Here is a 20,629-nt window from a genome sequence, read left to right as displayed (position 1 = left end):
ATACTGCTTTTGAGCAGCTCAGCCCTCCAGTGTTTCTAACCCAGTCCATTTTATTACTCTCTGGCCTGCTTTTATGCAGAATATATTCTTGCTAGTGATACTCAACAAATGTTTTAGAGTGAGTCTAATTACAGGGATTTAAGGGGGTTATTCCTTCTCTCTCATTTCACAGTCTTACCTTGTATGCGGCTTGTCTCATAAACTGCTTTGCGGGCTGTTTCCAAATAGCAGGCACTGTAATGACCCATCTTACCTCAGAGTTTTCAAACTCTGAGCCAGCTTGATCACTGAGCTCCTAAACCAAATGAAAACACAGAGACAGATGTAAGATTGACACCAGCTGTTTTACAAGTATATATAGTTTTCAGCTGGCTTTGGCGAAGGTAACTTCCCCTTTTCATAATTTTTTTTAATGTTATGTCTACATTACAATCAGAATGTTTAAATCACTAGCCGGCATTTCAAGAATGCTCACAATACCAACAGTGGGGTATATAACCAACAGTTACAGCATGCCTTCTCCCAGAGGCCCATGGAAAGGTTTCTTAACATGGAGCAGGAAGAGTTAGTTTTTCCAATGAGGAGTTTAGGTTTTGCTGAACATAATAGCATATTTATGTATGTCCATGGTAAAAATCTGGTCTCTGCAGACACTTTAAAGAATTCACACTTTCACCCTAATTAATGTCCCGCAAATTATCTGCTGTAGCACTGACAAACCTTGTATTTTACAATCTGAATTTGTCAATGGCTGCTTTATACACTGACCATATTTAGATCAATCCATTTTTAAAAGACAGAGTCAAAATATAATTTCCTCTTACTAAGAATCTGAAAACATTTGACTGTTGATGGCTTGAAAATTTTTTACTTTTGAAATGGTAGCATTTTTTTCCTTTTTTTTAAAAAGAGCTTGTAGTCCACTGCCCATTAGGTAACATTTGGGACATGTTTCGGGAAAGGTTCCAAGTAAAATGTCATTATTATAGGGCCTATTTAAATCTCCATCCAAAAAGGGTAAACAACAACCTGCTTTAGAATGTAAAACATTTTTCTACACGCAATTCCCCAAGGCGTTGTGTTTGCTTAGCTACAATACAATTCAAAACTTGTGGTGGAAAAGCAGAGATCTTATATCACCAGAACACTCTGTTTGATCAATTATTATACACACAAAGTAATGGTCCATTGATACTGCTTATTTTATTTTACACATATACACAGAACATCATACCACAGAACTCTGCTTATTTACATCAGTTCAGGTCCAGAGGATGCAACGGAGCAAAACTGTACATGTCACTGTGCAGCTGTGCCCCAGAATATGCACATTTGCCTTGGAATTTCCCCAAGCTGTGTATGATGTCAGCTCTGTGACTCATTAACATTCGAGTGTGGCGGCAAAGCAAAGTAGCTGGAGTCCAAAATATGGCTTTGAAAATGTAGCGGTAGACTGGTGTCTTCTCTCACAGCAGCCAAAAAGAAGAGAGAGAACAATCAAAGAGAATAAATGAATCCCATTCAAAGAAAGAAGCAGGTTAACTATCTAACAATGAGGTTGTTTAAGTGATACTTGCCTGAATGGAGCTTTAAGGACAAATTCTTCCCTAGCAATCCCTAGACAGATTGCACTGGTGTATGTGAGTCCAGAATTCAGCTCTTAATTCATGATCCTGAGTTGTACCAGTCAAGCTGTGTGTATACGGTTCCCCTAGGGACAGCAAACCTGGTAACTTCTGTGACAGGCTGGATACTACAGAACATGCTTTCAGAGGGTCTAGGGTGCACCTATTATTACCTGTAAGGCAAAGTAAGGGCTGGCAGAGCCTGGGAGAGATTGTCTGGGTGGCTGACACACTGGTGGTGTTAGGGAGCTGACACCTAGTGAAGCACAAGCAACTCTCTCTCGCAGAGACAGGAGGGCGACACAGTAACTCACAGTCTTGGGCAACCCGAGAAAGGGTCACAGAAGCATGAATTCAGAGTAGCAGCCATGTTAGTCTGTATTCACAAAAGAAAAGGAATACTTGTGGCACCTTAGAGACTAACAAATTTATCTGAGCATAAGCTTTCGTGAGCTACAGCTCACTTCATCGGATGCATTCAGTGGAAAATACAGTGAATATAAATCTCCCCACTGTATTTTCCACTGAATGCATCCAATGAAGTGAGCTGTAGCTCACGAAAGCTTATGCTCAAATAAATTGGTTAGTCTCTAAGGTGCCACAAGTACTCCTTTTCAGTAGCATGAATTGTTTACCTAAGAAATGTCTTTTGTAGGACAATACATGCTATATAGCTCCTCACCATCAGCTGGGAAGCACGTTACAGGAAGTGTGAAGTGTTGCAGTTTTTCAATATGTGTTAGGGGAGAATACAATTCCATTCTCTCTAATTTGTGAGGCTCATGTTAGGAATTTTGTTTTCTTTATTGCAAAGAAACCAGACCACTTTCATCTCTCTTATGTATAAACATCAGCCATGTTATTAGAAAAAACAAAAACATAAAGGGTGGGCACTTACATTTGAAGTAGAAGTGAGACAGGGGAGGCAAGACACGAGAATAAGCTATAACAGATGTTGCATATACTGTATCTCCCTAATGCTGGTGAGATTTTTTTATACACAAACATTCTCTATAAGGGACAAAAAACAACATCTGCTCTCTGTTCACAACTGGGTGAAGTCTGCCCGATGTAGAGAACTTGAACAAAGTCAAGGTATCACATATGCCCCCAAAATAGGGGACTTGAGCATCTTGAGCATACCCTAAGAAGTTAGAGTACAATCTGCTAGACAGGAGAGAACCTTTAAATGAGTACAGAATATGGAATGCCCGAGCATGAGGAGAATCACAATGAATGGAGCCAAAAGAGGGGGGGTGGGGGGGTGGAGGGTGAGAAAACCTGGATTTGTGCTGGAAATGGCCCAACCTGATGATCACTTTAGATAAGCTATTACCAGCAGGACAGTGGGGTGGGAGGAGGTATTGTTTCATATTCTCTGTGTATATATAAAGTCTGCTGCAGTTTCCACGGTATGCATCCAATGAAGTGAGCTGTAGCTCACGAAAGCTCATGCTCAAATAAATTGGTTAGTCTCTAAGGTGCCACAAGTACTCCTTTTCTTTTTGCAAATACAGACTAACACGGCTGTTACTCTGAAACCAATACTTCTAGAGAGTTACACATACAGATAATGCCAAGCACTGAGTTTCCGGTATTCAGATTTTTAATCACATTTTGTTCAAGCAAATGCCAAATACAAGAAGATTTTCCTTGACGAGAAAATAATAGGTTTAAAAGCATCATTCCATTGAGAGAACATTCAGTCTCTGCATCACAGTGATACCAAGACATCCTCTTGCTCTTTCTGTAAGGAAGAAAATCACTTAAGGCTATCCAGGACGCTTCACAGTCCCCGACTTTCCTGGACTTCCTACAGCTGCCCCACTTTGTTTACATCAAACACTGCTGGAGGCTGAAGCTTGGCACGGTTAAAATTGTTGGGGCAGCATTTGTGCTAGTTATAAATATAGAGAGCTGAATAAAGGAAGTATTTTCCCTACCTTTAATGCCTGTTCCTTAAAGAACTGCAGAGCGTAAGCAAATATTTCAAGTGCTTTGACTTTTTTCCCGTTTGCAGCTGTCAGATCTGTTTCCATGGTGAGATTCTGAAGGAAGAAAATAAGAGGTAAATGTTAAATTCATATCCCATTGCTTGAGGGAAGGGAATTCTTCCTTGCTGGGACCCACCAGCTTAGGAAAAACTGATGTACATTGTTTGGGGTTTTTTTTCTAGTTTTCTTTTGGAGAGGATCTAACCAACCATGGAGATTTCCTGGATTGTGATATTTTGTTGTTTGTTACAGGCCAGGTTTTTTGTACCCATCAGTTGTGGCAACAAATAGTTGTAGGCAGAGCTTGTAATGCGGATATTTAAGTATCTCATTTGCATAAATTGCACCTGCAATTAATTGAAGCCATGAAACTGCATGCAAAAAATGAAGCCCAAGGTAAAGGTTAAAAAATCATATATTTTGAATTCCTACCAAGATGTGAAACTAGAAAAGAAAGTATTGACCAACCCCCAGAACTCTAGAATGGTTATTTTAAGATGTAAAGTCAGAGTATAATAATTGGGAGTACAGTCGAATAATAACATGACTTCCTTTTGGAATATATCACCAAGTATTAAGGGTGAATTCACTCCCATGCAGAGGGTCACCCTTACAGCTATGTAGCTCTTAAGTTCCTCTTACGCCTTCAGAATAGGGTGTAAGCGGTACATAGGCCTTAGATAGGCTCTCTGCTCAGGAGTGAATTTCACTCAAAAAGAGCAGACAGGACAGGATAGTCCAGGAGAGGAAACTGCCAAGGTTTAGAATGGCATTCATTAAAATGTTGAAGAATGTTTGTGGCTGGGAGAGGGAAGCAAAATAAAGCAGTAGGCATTACGTTGTAAGTTTCACTTAATAAACAAATCCTTTTTTTCCTACAAGTACTAATGCTGGTGCTCCATGCCTGGCTCATCATTTGTAAAGAAATCTGGCATGGCCAATATGAAAATATGTTTAGTTACCAATACAAACCATCAAAGCAGAGCTCAGTTATTACTTACACCAGTGGTGTGTAGCTTCATCTTAAACTTTTCAAAATATAACCAGTGCTTGGATTCATTGGGATCCAGGTCATGGTAGAAATCTCTTGCTGCATAACCGAAGCTATGAAACTTTCTTTCTGGTGTTAAGAGGATACTAGTTGGAGTCTTCTGATTGGATATACCAGGATCTCCACCTTCCCATCGCCTAGGAAAAAGATGAACCAGCTTCAAACTAGTGATAATTAACATTCATAATGAAAAGGAGGACTTGTGGCACCTTAGAGACTAACCAATTTATTTGAGCATAAGCTTTCGTGAGCTACAGCTCACTTCATGCTTATTAATGCATTGTGTAAGCAAGCTGGATCTGGCAATGGGTTACACAGAAGAATTTCACATGAGCAGACTTGGATTTGAATTCTCTTTAGGCCAAAAGTGAATGTTTATTCACAGCCAAGAAAACTTTGTTCCAGACTTTTAACAGTCTTCACACATGGTCATGAAATTTTCAACAGTATGGTTATATCCTTCCCTTTATGAGTATATAACTCCCATAGTGTGAGCTACACAGGAATAACAAGGGGACAACAGTATCAAGATAATTGAAAATCAATAAAATAATGAACAAATGAAATATATATTATATACAAAAAACCCCACTTTAAAAGAACATTAAGATTGCAAAGCCAAGCACTCAAAAGTTAGGAAATGCAAAAGTTGTTGCCCATACAACCTTAAATCAGCCCCCTTGTCAATATGCATTGTAATATAGCCTTTAAATACATGATCATTTACACCATTTCCACAAGACCCCATCAAGGAAATCCCATCCAGTCAAATGTCACCATGGAGAATTGGATTCTATCCCTGCCTCTAGAGTTCTTTTGTGATGCTGGACAAGTCAATTAAAACAAACTTTTCACAACTGGCCACTGATTGTGTGTTCCTCATTTTCTGGGTACCTTGTTTGAAACTTTAGGGGGCATATTTACAGAAGTGCTGAGCACTCACAGCTGTGATTGAAGTTAATGGGAGCCATGTTTTAACAGAATGTGCTACAAAAATGCTAAATATTCTCAAAAATAACACCCTAGGCATCTCAATTTGGGCATCCAAAACGAGTGTAAACAATGTTAGCCTTCCTCTCTGTGCCTCAGTTCCCCATCTGCAAAATGAGCATATTAATAAATCCTTACCTCCCAGGGGGTTGTGAAGATAAATTCATTAATTTTTGTGAAGCATCCACATATCATGGTGAGAACACCACAGAAAAGCCCATGAGTAAGGTTAAGATTCTGTCACGGGTATTTTTAGTAAAAGTCAGGGATAGGTTGCGGGCAATAAACAAAAATTCATGGAAGCCCACGACCTGTCTCTGACTTTTACTAAAAATACTCTGGGGCGGTTGTGAAAGCACTGCCAGGGGCTGACCTGTCAGCTGTCCCAGCCCCACTGCTGCTCCTGCTGCAGGGGCTGACCCAACCCCAGCCAGTGCTTCTGCCCTGGGGCCACTGCTCCAGCGCCTCTGGGGCTCATTGCCAGCCAGCTGCTGCGGCAGCTTCAGGGGTACTGACCCAATCCCAACTGCTGTTCCAGCGGCTCCAGGACTGAGAGCTGCTCCAGGCCTACCCCAAGGAAGTCATAGAGGTCCCAGAAAGTCACAGAATCTGTGACCTCCGTGACAGAATCGTACCCTTACCCATAAGGAAATCAATAGTTTTATATTCGGTACAGTGGATGGTGTGTGTGAAAAATAAAGTATGAGGCCACAAACTGACCGAAGAGGATAAATAGATAGATTGAATAACTACCTATATATATGAGTAGTGTATATCCTGTGCACTGAATGAGGCAGGGAACCTGTGGGTAAACAGTATGTGATCATGTAATCAAAGACTGCATCATAATTAGAGCTGGTTGAAAAATAAGGTATTTTCCCCTGTGGACAATTTTGATCTTTTGTGGGGGTAGGAGGGAAGCAAGCAGCTGTGGAACCTCACAAGAGTTGTATTTTCAGGTGCCTTGGCTCCCTGGCCAAGCTATGTTCCCTCAGGATGCACCGCAGTGTCCCCTCTTGCAGATCTGCCATGATGCATCATGGGAGTCTCTGAACATGGTGTATTGTCAGAGATGTAGTCTAGCTGGGGAACACAGCCGACAGGGGAAACTGGAGGCATAAGACACCCAACAACTCCCCTGAGGCACTGCGATGACCATTCAAAACTGAGTATTTCTGGTTTTGAGAAGAAATATTTTAGATTTCGTTTGGCTAAACACTCAATTTTCAGTCAAAAAACAGTTTAAGTGGAAAATTTTCAAGCAGTCATAATCATAACGCATACACACAAGGAGTCCAATTTGAGGTTGCATAAGCAACCTTATTTCTGGCATTTCCTAATTTTTGAGTGCATGACTTTGTGACCATAATGTTGGTTTTTTCTGTGTAATTTTATGGTTATGTAAAGAAAGCCTCTCCCTTTCAGAAGAATCAGCAGTACTGTGTGTCAATGCTATGCATACAGGGACTGCAAACACTTCTGACTAAACCTCTCTTCTACAATTGTCTCTCTGCCTTTCTTCTTCTCCTCATCCATCAAGCACCAGACTAGACTGTCTGATCAGACTGGTCAGCTTTAGGGAACATTGAGAGCACAAGAGAGACAGTTTCCTTGCTCTCAGTTCCTGTGCCTGGCACTACATCAGCCCCCAGCAACTTAGAGGAAAATTTAAAGGGAAGTCCTGTTCAGCCCCTGCAGGCCCAGGATGAAGCATGTGCATCTGCTTTATGGGGAATTCTAAGCCATCTCTACTGAGCAAGTGTAAACCAGGACTGTTCAGAATCTTATAATTAGCCAAATTTGGGCAAATTTTCAGGGGGACAGAAAAAGGCACATCCCTGACACCAAGGCTTTCCCTGCTGCGAATTTTCAAGTCCCAGTTCCAAAGCATGGGGACACTAGGGATTTCAACCAAAAAGTTGTAAATTTCTTTTAACATGGCAAAACAACATATTTTCCCTCACTCTCATCCTCTGAGGCAGCTGAACTATTTTTGCTGGATTGGGCTAAAATCCAGCTTGAGGCAGACATGATATGGAAAATTTCAGCCTGAACAGTTAGCATTTGGCAAAGTTATAAGCCACTGGGAACAGGGTCTTATAATAGGAGTTTTGGGCAATGTTAACTACAGGCCGAGCTACTTCCTCTGCATATAAGATAGCATATTAAATTTAGCATGCTTTGTTTTACCTATTGTATATATTTTATACGAGTTGCAAATGAACAGAAAAGACTTTTCAACCAAAATGTTGAAGTCCCACACATAAGATATAAATCCAGGGAAGCAGAACGGTATCATTTGGAGAAGGAATCCTCAATGATTCATGCTGAGTAATTTCCGGAAAGTTCCATTAATAGAAAATGTACTCAGGAGCTAGATAATGATGGCCCTGTTTATTTTCTTTATGGACAGGTGGATTATGCCTTTTTCTAGACTGAATGCACTTAAGCTGCAGCTAAACCTGGCAGCCCAACATGTCACTCCATTACGGCTGAGATTTCCAAAGTTACCTAGGTGATTTAAATGCACAATTCCCAATTACTTCTAATGGAAATCTGGCCTCCAAATCCCTCAGGCAGCTTTAAAAATCTCAATGTACACCTCTGCTCAGACATACAAGCCGCAATAAATAAATATAATGGGAAGTTTGACTTTAGTTTTAATAATAATACAGGCCTTTAAAAAGACTCGTATGGCATCTATTCTCTTCTAGAGAAGGGAAGCTGTGGTCCTGGGGACTGAGTTAGGTTACCTGTGTTCTACTCATGATTCTGCCACTGACTCACAGAGGAAATTTCTGGCTCTGTGGAAGCTTATAATGGGAGCTTGCCATTAACTTCAATGGTGTGAGGATTTCAACCCCTTTAGGCACATCACTTATCCTCTTTGCATCTAAATTAGCCCGTCTGCAAAGTGAGGGTAATAATGCTCACCTTCCTTTATATAACATACCTTGAGATGCATGTATGAAAAGCACAATATAAATGCAAAGTAATAGTATTCTACCTCCATGTATGAAATGTCCCTTGACATCAGGGGAGCTGGAGAGGGGCTAGGGATCGGTCCATGCAGACCTCATTGCAGGATCTTTGCTTTAGTTTAGACATAACAGGCCAGATCCTCAGCAGGCTAAACTGGCGTAGCTCCATTGACGATAGCAGAGCCAGTTTTCAGAAGCAGAGGATCTGTCCCTACTTTACAAGGGGCAATGAGAGACAAAGGGAGGGTTGGTAGGAAGAGGGAGAACAATGGTTACTGTTAAGATCACATGATTGCTTTTTCTCTACACATGCATCGGGCTGACAAAGATGCAGTTAAGGGAGTGATCCTGGCAGTGAGGGGGGGAGTGGATCTAGAGCAGAAACTTAATCAAAGAAACAAGATTCTTGACAGCAGAAGTAGTACACTGGCAACACTGAGGCAAGAGGACATTCTCTTCTCCTCCATGTGTGGAATTCCCATGGGCATCAATGGAAGTAGTTCCATGTGTGGACCCAGGGGAGATCATGCACCTAACATTTGTTTTAAAATTGCATCCATTTTCCTATGAATTTGTGTCTCCCCCCATAAAATACTTAGACAAATTCAAGTATCTGTTATTTAAGCATCAGCCTAAATATTTAGAGCTTTGTGTAAATCACTATCAGTCGATAGGTATTCTTCAGAGTATGCAAGATATTTCTTCCTAACCCATGACATGGATTACGGTAAGGACCTTACAAATATCTTGACAGAAACACTGAGGAGTTAATGGGACTTTACAGACATGAAGTACTGTAACTGCTAAAACCAAAACTAAAACTATGCAATCAAGGTAAATTAGATACTGATCTAGCAAAGAACTTAAGCACATGCTGAATTCGAAGCACTGAAGTCAATGGGACTACTTACATACTTAAAATTAAGCACATGCTTTAAGTGCTTTGCTGGATCAGTTCCTAGAAGTTTTTCTTTGTTTGCAAGTACTGGCGCTTACAACAAATAACAACTGGAGTCAAAATGATCATCTTGGTTTGCCTGCAGATTATATTTCCCATGCATATAGCATGCTACAATGCTGCTGAGATCCAGTAGCCTAGTAATCTATATCACTGAAACCTTGTGGTCTGCTCTTGTACCAAAGGAGGAATTTGTAGTTGAAAATCAAAACGATACTACTTTGAGACATTTTACAGAAAAGCAGCTTTGTTAGAAGGTAACCAGAAATCCAAGTGTCTGGAAAGGATCAATGTTAGGCAGAGAACCAAGATTTCAGCAAGGAAAGACGACAATGTATCACTGGTGTGCTACATTTTAATGTAAACATTCTCAAGAATGTTGGAAGTTCAGTTGGAAGTGACATTTCCTGTGCTCAAATATTTATAAATTATATTACATGTAACCCTAATTATGTAAATATTTTGAGCTTCTTAATGCCCTCTGAACTACTGGTTGTCAAACTTCTTAACCTTTTAAAATTATGTTTTTTCACTGAACTTCATAATTTCATAAACACGTTATAGCTGGAACAGGATCATGAAACACTTTCCCCCAAATTCTCTATAGTAATTAAGAGACAATGAAAATATAAATCTATAGTTGTGTGTTACTGCCAAGAGCATATTTCATGCACTTTCTGAACACAACTTCATGGGTAAAAGCATGTAAGAGTCAGTAATTTTTGTAATTGTTCTTGTTATTAAGGCGCTAGTTATGCCACACTGGAAATGTGGGTACCACATTTATTTTCCTTCAAATTTTATCCTTCCAATTCGGTAAACTTTAAAAAAAAATTCTTTCTAGCTTGAAAGAAACATGGCTTCTTCCTTTACTCCTTGTTTTGCACTAGCATCTAAAATAATGTCTACACATATCCAAGTCACCATAACAGCATGTTGTTCCCTTTGTTGGCATTGGTTTTGTCTAGGTTCTATACCAAATAATTTCTCAGCAAGTGAGTGGTAAAGTGATATTTAAGATTTGGAGAGTATTTTCCATCAATTGTACTGCAACTACTTTTTGATTGTCTAACCCTGCAATAACATCTGCACTGGCAGACCTCTGCAGCTGTATGAAGCCCTATGCTTTTAACTGGGCTCTGCACAAGTACAGGGTGTGGATCCAAATGCAGGTTGAGTACTTAAGATACTACAGGTCAAATGTTGGGTCTAAAAGTTTGGATGGTGTCACTACCTAAAATTTCCACAGTATGTTACAGGCTTAGTTTAAGATGTTAAGCAGTGGTGGGCCAGAGGCACCACTGTGCTACGGCTTTGTAAGAATGGCCCTGTCAATAGCACAGTTTGGGATCACTAAAGTACAATCTCAGAAATGCCGTTTCTTCCAGTATTGCATCCAGATCCCCTATTTTAACAATTAAAATCAAGAATTTAATTTTTCATTTAAAAACTAATTTACTGTCAAAAATGGATATGCAAACTTACTATGAATATGGGTCCAATTCTGCCTCCCATACATCTCTGTGGTGCTTGGTATCTACCTGTCTCCAACTGGTAGCACCAAGTACCTTTTCATGAATTGCATTGTGGGTTTCTTGAAGGACCCTTGATGAGTGGGGCAGAAAGGCTTTTTATAAACTGACCACAGACGTTGACTGCACAATCAGGACTGTCCACAGATAGTTTCTCTGCTTAGAAGAATTACAGCATGTCTCATTTGGTTAGTAGCACTGTAGTCCTTTTTACTCCAATTTTCAGACTTCCAGAAGGATGAATAGTAATTTGCCTCATGACAAAAGTGATTGCTACAGTTAATATTTTCATACACTCAACTTTCCAAACCATTCACCTTTTGGGCTGAAATTTCCCATAATTTGTTCTCTACACAAGGGTATAATTTATCTTTTCTTTTCTTTAAAGAAAGATATTTTTAGTAAGACTGAAGTCAATTTTGAATTATGGGCAATGAAAAAAGAAAACACAAAACTTTTCCTAAGGAGCTCATTTTCCAGTGCTCTTTTCCTTTTGTGTATCCATCACAGTAGTCTTTATATTTTGATCACATTACTAGATGCATACGTATCAAATTCGCAGGGGAAAAAGCTGTATTACATTATATTATTTGAGAAACAATATGTCATCACATAACTAACAGGTATTTTGTATGCATACATGCATATAAGTGGTAGAGTTAAGCTTCACTTTTACATTTTCTGACTTTTGAGTGCTTAACAACCTTAACATAACATTACCACGGGTTTATGCACCCCTCCCAAAGTAACAAATTTAAATGGTCCAAATCTTCATACACTAGCCTCTGTTTTTGAACCAACAATTTGTGGGTGCAAATAACTGCAGTCAAAAAAATGTTGTGTACACAACTATATGCAGGAATAATTTAGGTAACGTACCTTAGACAGCTACATTACTTGACTTACGGATGCACCATTAGCTTGAGAAGACCAGATCCCCTTTGCCCTGCTCCAGATGGAAAGCTGCCATAACAGGGGAAGAGGGAGTCCAGGGATATTGGGGAATCCCTGGCATAGCTAACTTTATGCCGTTTGCCTCCTTGCACCTTCAGCAGAAGGGGCATCTTAAGGTGTGTCTTATTTTTCTAGACTTTCCCCACTTTTAAGTAAGTTGTGGTGTTCAGTGGTCACTGTAACTGGGTTGATTCCTTGCTGTTGATCACAGAGGGTCACAGCCACTCTACTTCCCTGGTGGAACCTTCTCTCTCTCTGTTCACTACCTCCTACTGAGATGCTAGGAGAGGTAAACTTTCCCCTTTAAATGAATATGCACAACTTTCTCCTACTTATTTCAGTTAGGGTCCACCTACTGCTCAGAACTGCAAACTGCACCATTTCTTAAAATTTAATTAGAGCATCATAAAGCAATGGTATTTCAGCCTAAATGCTTCTCTTCAGTTTGAAAATATTTAAGGACACCCATAGCAATAACCATCATTGTTCTTAGCTCTCTTAACCCCCTCTCCCCCATATCATTCTGCAATGTGGAGAGATGAGGAGTAAAATTTTCAAAAGAGCCTAGTGACCAGATCTTCAAAGGCATCCAGCTGAGCATTTTTGCAAATCTGGCCTCTTAATTTAGATGCCTAATTGGGAGCTGAGCATTTCTGAAAATCTGTCTCCAACTGTGGGTGCTGAACACCTTGGAAAATCTGGTCCTAAGTGACTTAGGATCCTAAGTCACATTTTCAAAAGTGACAAGCTCCTAGGTATCTCGGTCTATTTTGAAAATGGGAATTAGGGACCTCGGAAATTTTTATCCAAGGTTTCTAAATAATAAGATGTGCAAATATGCCAGCTTGTACCTGCCAAATTCTGTATGATATGAGGCAAAAGGACAAGGGCCTTGCACCCACCCCATGTGCAGTGATTTCTCTATTAGGCACTTTTGGAACTACCATTATCCCAAAGTGCCTAACAGAGAAATGCACATGGATAACAAAGTCACGACCGCCACAGTTATAACTGCTCCCTGAATGCTTCTGTATACTTTGCCAGCAGATTCCTCCTTTAATTCACACCATTTTATAAACCTGAGCAATAAGACTCACAGAGAACATGTTTATGTTTATTATTAAAGCAATTAAAATAAGATAGGGACATAGGAGAAATTTACACCATGAAAGGGGGTTTTCGCATTGGTGGCTGTATACAAATCCAGTCATTCCAAACCCATGCTGACCTCAGATGTAGCAACTGCAGATAGTACACACTGTCACCATCAAGAGCTCAATGCTGCAATGCAGCCCTTACCTCATTACACGAATACATTCTGGCTCCTTGGTGAAGCTGTAGGCGTAGCCACTGGATGTCGTGCCAAAATCAATAGCCACAACAACAAGGAATGACTGCTCTACAGCGTCATTTGTATCAGAGTCCTTCTGTTAAAATAACAGAAACAGAACAGATTTTGAGTCACTGTTTAGAGAAGGAATTGTAATCTGTCCTACTTTTCAGTGGCTCTGAACTGCAGCAAAGCATTCATCTGTCTCCTGCAGAAAAGTGCGGTCCCCCAGAACCATGTCAGTAGTCTATATCCCTTAATGGGCACGGAAATGCAATGTACAACCAAACTAACAGTTAATTCTGGTACCTTTCACACAAATCCAAATGAATCAGAAATCCTTTCGTGTTCACTTCCAGTAACAGCTGAGACCTACACGGCTAGCTACCAAACTTTTAGAAATGTATTAGCTGAAAAACATGTTATACCTCTGTGTATCATATATGGAATACATGATAGTGATACCATACATGGAATACATAGTAAATTATAAAAGGTATATAAGCACAAGTAAGACTGCTCAGAAATGGTGAAGCCAGCAGGAAGGTGTGCAGGCCAACCCAATACCTGCCAGTAAAGCTTTATACCGCACCACAGCATCATATATTGCTGCATCTTTTTTGGAAAACCTATTCTGGAAACATTCTGGAGATTGTATTAGGACTAATTCTAATATCCTTCTGCCTGTAAATCCATGGGCCTTAGTTACAATCAGTTTAGTTTGACAGGACTCAGAGGAGAGAAAATTTTAAACTAATGAATTGAAAACATCTCTAAAAATGTCTTTAAACTGCTGAGGGTCCCACAGGAAAACCAAGATTCTCCCCTTTTCTCTGGCATACAGCCCCCATTTCTAGCTTTGTGCACTCATGAAATATCAGGCCTTTAACTAGTTATTGACATGAAGCTGAATATTGCTTGTTCCGGGCCCTGGACCACTGTCGTTTTGTAGGAAATAGGAAGAAATATTTGTGTGGCGGTTTGATATTTTTTTAAAGAAAAAGGCATCTATTTGAAGCTGCTCAGGGAGCTGGACTGATGGAATAAATCCTGGCAGAAACAGATTAATGAACAGAGTATAAGCGAGGTCTATGATAAAATTTTACTCATTGTATGTTTCTACCCTGTATCACATAGTTCTACCATTTGGCCATGGATTTTGCCACCATGGATATGGAAATATACTGTATTGTATACAAAATGCAAAACTTAATTCAACCTTAACTATGAAATTCACACCTTGCACTTATTAGTGCCTTCCCTTGAAGGGTGTCAAAACAGTTTATAGACACAGCTTATGTTTTTATTACATTTTAAAGAGACACAATCAATTAGATTGTTCAGCTTAAAAAACCTGGAAGGTGGCCACCCACAGAAGTTCTTGTCCTAAATTTTCAAAACTGACTAGTCATTTTGGGTGCCTAACTTCAGATACTCCTAAAACACCCACTCTCTGAAAATTAGGCCTCTTAAAAGTGTCTCCAGTTGAGCACCCAAAATCACTAGTCACTTCTGAAAATGTAGAAGTTAGCTTATGCCCCAGTTCCGTCCACATATTCTCTTGTCTGCAAACCCACCATTGCACATACTGAGAGGATATCACACAACTTCCACTGGGAGAGTCATAGTAAACACACCAGAACATAAACACTCTTATACTAATCACCTTTTTGTGTACTGTGCTACTCTCAGTAACAATTTTATCAGCCCTTTACATCTGACTGCAAGGGGCAAGGCAATTGTCACAGTAAACTGTAGTTGCAAGCTACAGCATAATTAACAAAATGTATACAGCAAACGATACCTTACTAAACTGTCTGAAGGGACAAGCTTAAAGAGATTTAGCCCAAATACAGATGCATGGTTCCTTAACTGTGATGTAAACTTTCTACACCCTTTGCCCCTTACACATCATCAAAAGCCAAATGGAATGAGGAACTAACCAACTCATGCACAAAACATGGAAACATTTGGCCTCTTATCAAATGAGGCTCTAAATACCTCATTTGATAAGGGTGGGTGGATTGATTTAAATCAAAGCAATTTAAATCACCAATTTTAGTTATGAGTTCAATCAACAAGCAGGAAACCTTAATTTAAATAATCAATTTTGATCATGTTTTGCATTTGTACGTTTTAGTTATTTTCCTAAAGAAAGGTTGATTCCCATTGGCTGGTAACCATTAAAACATGTTGATTTGCAAATAAAAATAGCCTTTACGTGAAATGCAGTGCTAACCAGGAGGACACGCTAGATCCATACACATTTTTAAATGCAGTTAGATAGCATAACCTACATTTATTCAAATTCTTAATTTTTACATTTTTATTATGTTAGAAAATGGTGAACGATTTATTTACTTGATGATGATTTTATACTTGTGATCTGAGTTGCGTTCTATTTGGGTGGAAATTAAGATTTAATTAAAAATGCTCAAAAACAGAATTTTATTTTTTGGATTATATAAAACTACTGAATACATAAGAAAAAAAGTTTATCAAAACACATTTTGCATTTAAAACGAACTGATTTAGTAAACAAAGGAAGTATTATCTGTAGTTAGTGAATTGAACTGATTATTTCTGGTCACAATGTCCTTCAAAATAGTAGCTCTCCTACTCAGTTTTTATTCATATACTAGAAGAGAAAAACAAGCTTTTTCAATTCCCACTTGGTTTCTTAGCTTTGAATGAACTAGTCACTGAACTAGCTGAACAAACAGCGATGAAGGAAACATTCTCTCTCAGCCTGCAGAAGAGGTTACTGCTGTCAAAAAGCTGGGTTAGCACTTCAAACAAACCATGAGTTCAGATGCTTAGCCAGCAACTTCCAACAGTTCAGTATTTTGACTTTCTTTAAAACTTGGCAACATACATGTACTGCTTAATATTATTATTTGTATTTAATTTAAATGATTTTAACAGATTATAATAAATTCAGGCCCTAACCTAGATTGTCAATTTCAAAATTAATTTTCAATAGTTTACTGTAAAAAATAAACAACCCTGAATTTAATTTAAATACAAAATATTTTTATTTAAATTAGATTTATTTTTATTAAAATGTGATTGATTTGATTTAAATTGGCTTTTACCCACCCTGAAACAGGGATGGGCAAACAGGCTGTTATTTGGAGATTCAGGGGTCTCCACGTTCAGTAGATATTCAGACCCACCATTCCTTCTTTCATTGAAGCCCCTGGATCCTACTAACTGACTCCCTTAAGGGCCACCTACGTGCCAAGACTTGTTGGAGATTGGTGATGAGGAGTAAGGTCCTGGAGTTCAGAAACATGAAGATTTGGTGGATAAACTGAGTATCAGGCATCTGGATATTTTCAGAGAGCTGTTCGGAATCACTGCTGGCTGCATAGGGCTGATGAGGGTTGGGCATTCTGGAAAATGTATTACTCAGTTCACACACTGATCTTCCCTTCTATAAAATTATGCCTTCTTAGTCTAGAAAAGGACATTCCCCCACATGACTCTACCTGGACAACCCCTTTACATTTTACAGAGCAGTGTCAGTATACTCTGTGCTGTAAATAACTAAAGGACTATAGACCCTGCCTCAAAGGGCTTCCTATTTACAACAGAGAAAACAGAAAAGCGCCACACCAGGGATGACCTGATGAAGGACTAATCTCAAACTTTGAGGATTCTTATCCTTGATTTCTCTAATTATACACTTCACTGGTGCACCATTAAAAGGCTTTGCAGGAGTAGTGCATTCACAGGAGAGATATCACTAAAGAGATAGGTGGCTGCTTGATAATCAAGAAGAGAGAGGGAGTTCCAAGTTTAAGGAGCAGTGCAGAACACGGCATGAGGTCATGAGTTGGAGAAAGAGGCAAAGGGTGGGAGAGTTGGACTGAGTGAGGGGACGAGGAAATGAATGCAGAAATCTAAGCAGGGGCTGAGCGGTGAAAAACCTTAAGGTAAGGATAAACAGCTTTGAACTTGATGTGCAAAGCCTGGTGAAGCTGGGGAAGGGATTCTACAATGGCAATGACACATTCTGAGCACCACTGTTTTGTGAGTAGAACGTGCATTGCGTTACGGTAGAACCTCACAGTTATGAACACCGGAGTTACGGACGCATTAGGAACCGGAAATATGTAATCAAGCAGCAGCAGAGATGAAAACAAAACCCAAATACAATACAGTACTGTGTTAAATGTAAACTACTAAAAAAATTAAGGGAACGTTTAAAAAAAGATTTGACAAGGTAGAAACTGTATCTGTGCTTGTTTCATTTAAATTAAAATGGTTAAAAGCAGCATTTTTCTTCTACATAGTAAAGTTTCAAAGCTGTATGAAGTCAATGTCCAGTTGTAAACTTTTAAAAGAACCACCATAAGGATTTGTTCAGAGTTACGAACATTTGAGAGTTATGAACAACCTCCATTCATGAGGTGTTCGTAACTCTGAGGTTCTACTGTGCTTGTGTTGGCCATCCCTGGGGCTTAGCGATAAGGGGTGGAGTATGTCAAAGAAATTAATGTGATTTGTGCGTGTGGAACTGGAGGGGAGGGGGAGTTAAGATAGGTTAAAGAAGCATCCTTTAATGGGACTTTTTGTGACCTCTTTGGGTGTTCCCCTTAGGCAACTGTAAATGTTTTATTTTTCTTTGTGATGAGAAAAGAAGACAGAGAGAGAGAGAAAGAGGACAGAGAGAGTGATGCATATGTGTTGAGATCCTATTATTTTATAGTCACGTTTCAGAGAACGGGGAATATTTCAGTGATTGCCCAAGATCAGACAGCAAGAGAATGACAAAGGTGGGGATAGAAGGGATTGTTTTGTAGAGCGGCATTGGACCGGCTTATGCAGATGAGTGTCACTTTCCTCTACATCTGTCCTTATATATTTTGTATGGAATTCTGGCCCCACTGGAGTACATGACAAAACTCCCATTGACTTCAATGGGGCCAGGAGTTCATTCTTTATCTGTACTTCCTGAGCTAGTGGAATTGCTCCTTTAACTTTCTGCATATAAGCCGTGAGTTCTGTAACTGATGACCAGGAGACTGAGGAGTCAGGAGTCCTGAGTTCTTATAGGCGGGACAGGCAGGAGAAAATAATGTCAATGCACTGTACAACATATACCCTATATTTCTTACCGCAATATGCGATGGAGACAATGGTGTTATTCCTGGGTCTCCTAAACTTTTAGCTGGGGATGAGTAAGCAGGTGTGGAAACTGCATCTGAAAGAAAATGGAAAGAAAACTCTTCAGCAACTGGAACATATAAAAATGTCTATGCAGCAGAATAAGTAGGTTAGTATAGAGTAGTTTGCTCTCTCTACCAGTGCACAGTTTGTCTATTGTGACAATCCTACCATTAAAGCAACCATAAAGAAGGTAAATTCTATAAAACCAGGCTCTCTTAATAATTATGATATATTATTTTGGTTTTATAAACTATTAAAAATATTGCTGGTTCTTTTGAAGATTTGCTAGTTGACATGTATTCCAAGTCAGGTGGAGGCTGTACTGACAGCTTATTTATTATTTGAATCTTCTGACGAATGCACAGCATTCATCCAAATCCCGTAAGTAATCTGGTATAGCAAGCCTTAAACTGAATAGTCGCTTCTAGTATCTCCACTGATACCACAGTTTACAAAGTTGTGATTTTGGTTTTGAAAGTTTATTTGAGCTTCCTGGTTGAGCGCCCTCCCATATTATGCATCATTTCTGAAGGCTTCCTAACATTATTCAGAAGTCCCAGCAGACATAAAGAGCGGATACTATGTACACTTCCACCAAGAGCTTACGGTTAAAACTTGAGAATTCCTGCAAACGCAGAAGATGAACACAAGATGTGAAATCAAAAAATACTAATTTCAATAGTAAAAGAGCAGTTTAAATCAATTTGACAATTCCGTAGAAGCAAATTGCAATTACTCTGTCATGAGCATTTATTATTAAACTTTCCCACTGCTCAGTTTCTTCTCTTTAATACATCCACAGTGAAACACGTGGTACAGCTGTTGGTAGTGCTGCAGTAGCATTCCCAACTGGGAGGCAAGAAAGCACCATTAATGAATGATAAAAGAATTCTTTGGCTTTGCATACATTTAAAATCTTACTTGACAAGCAGAATATCAAGTACTTTGCATAAATACCGAAATACACTATTTAAAAAAAATCATTAAATATTCTTACCCTCACTCTCAGAGCTAAAAGTGTACAGTGTCAGTTCACTTGTGGTAGAGAACAAAAGAGGGTAAAGGCCAAATTTCTGCTCTCAGATTAGGACAGCACCTCTCAGGCTGGTTAAAATATATCTATATTTGATGATTGTATCAGCCACTTTATTCATCGGTATAAATTCCACTTTGTTCCAAAACACGTGCATCTTGCAATACATACTTGTATGTGTTTGTGTTAGACCTGAAAGGGGCATGTTCTGGCAAAAGTGGGAAGGAATTAGCGGAACGTCCATGTTCCTCTTAAGGTCTTTTGATACTTCATGACTGATCCAATACCCTTTGAAGTCAGTCAGTGCGAGTCTTTCCCTGATGTGAATGGTCTTTAGGATGTTGACTTCATAGGAAACAAAATATTCTTTTCAGCTGTTGGCTATGTGTTTCTAACATTTCTCCGTGTTGCTACCTCTTATCCTTACCTGTCCAAATTCCTCAGTTTTAGTGATCTACATTCCGTGCATATGCTCAATCACAGACTCTTACTGTGTGTGCCTTGTGTGAAACAAAGAAAATCCTGAGAGAGTATACAGCTTCCTTTGTTTCCCAGAGAGCAATCGATAAGTAACCTTTTGATGCACTCACCATGGGGCAAATTCATGCTTGATGTAACTCCATTCAAGTCAATGTAGTTTCAGCAGAAATAATTTGGTCCAAGAAGTATATAAATGGGGGAATATATACACAGATATAAATGTATTATCTAATAAAAAATGCCGAGCTGAGAATAGGGTGCTGCAATAGTTTACGGTAGAAAAATGTGTACAATAGAGAGAAATTGATTTATATACTTTCATTTACCAAAATGTTTAAAATCAATTGTCCACGAGTCTCAGCCACAGAATGCTCTTTAGAATGTTTTTCTAAGGACCTGATCTACAGACCTGCCAAGCACCCACCACTCCAGTTAAAGTAAATGGGAACTGCAAGCGCTCAGGATTGCTGAAAAATTAGGCCCTTGGTCACTTTAAACCTGCAAAAATAAACCCACCACTGCATCT

General features: G+C 39.3%; 1 protein-coding gene across 1 annotated transcript in view; it reads right to left on the bottom strand.

Annotated features, from left to right (window-relative positions):
• Positions 1-20,629, bottom strand: part of HSPA12A (heat shock protein family A (Hsp70) member 12A) — an 86,369-nt gene that overhangs the window by 41,240 nt on the left and 24,500 nt on the right. The window contains exons 2-6 of the mRNA XM_073354259.1: positions 18,539-18,624; positions 13,385-13,512; positions 4,621-4,807; positions 3,569-3,673; positions 179-295 (exon numbers count right to left, since the gene is read on the bottom strand). Coding sequence (XP_073210360.1) covers positions 179-295; positions 3,569-3,673; positions 4,621-4,807; positions 13,385-13,512; positions 18,539-18,624 — 623 coding nt within the window. The remainder of the gene's footprint in view (positions 1-178; positions 296-3,568; positions 3,674-4,620; positions 4,808-13,384; positions 13,513-18,538; positions 18,625-20,629) is intronic.

This window comes from Lepidochelys kempii, chromosome 7 (genome assembly GCF_965140265.1).
Source record: "Lepidochelys kempii isolate rLepKem1 chromosome 7, rLepKem1.hap2, whole genome shotgun sequence".
NCBI lineage: Eukaryota > Metazoa > Chordata > Testudines > Cheloniidae > Lepidochelys > Lepidochelys kempii.
The sequence above is the reverse complement of the archived record's forward strand: the minus strand, read 5'-3'. Positions and strand labels throughout refer to the sequence as shown.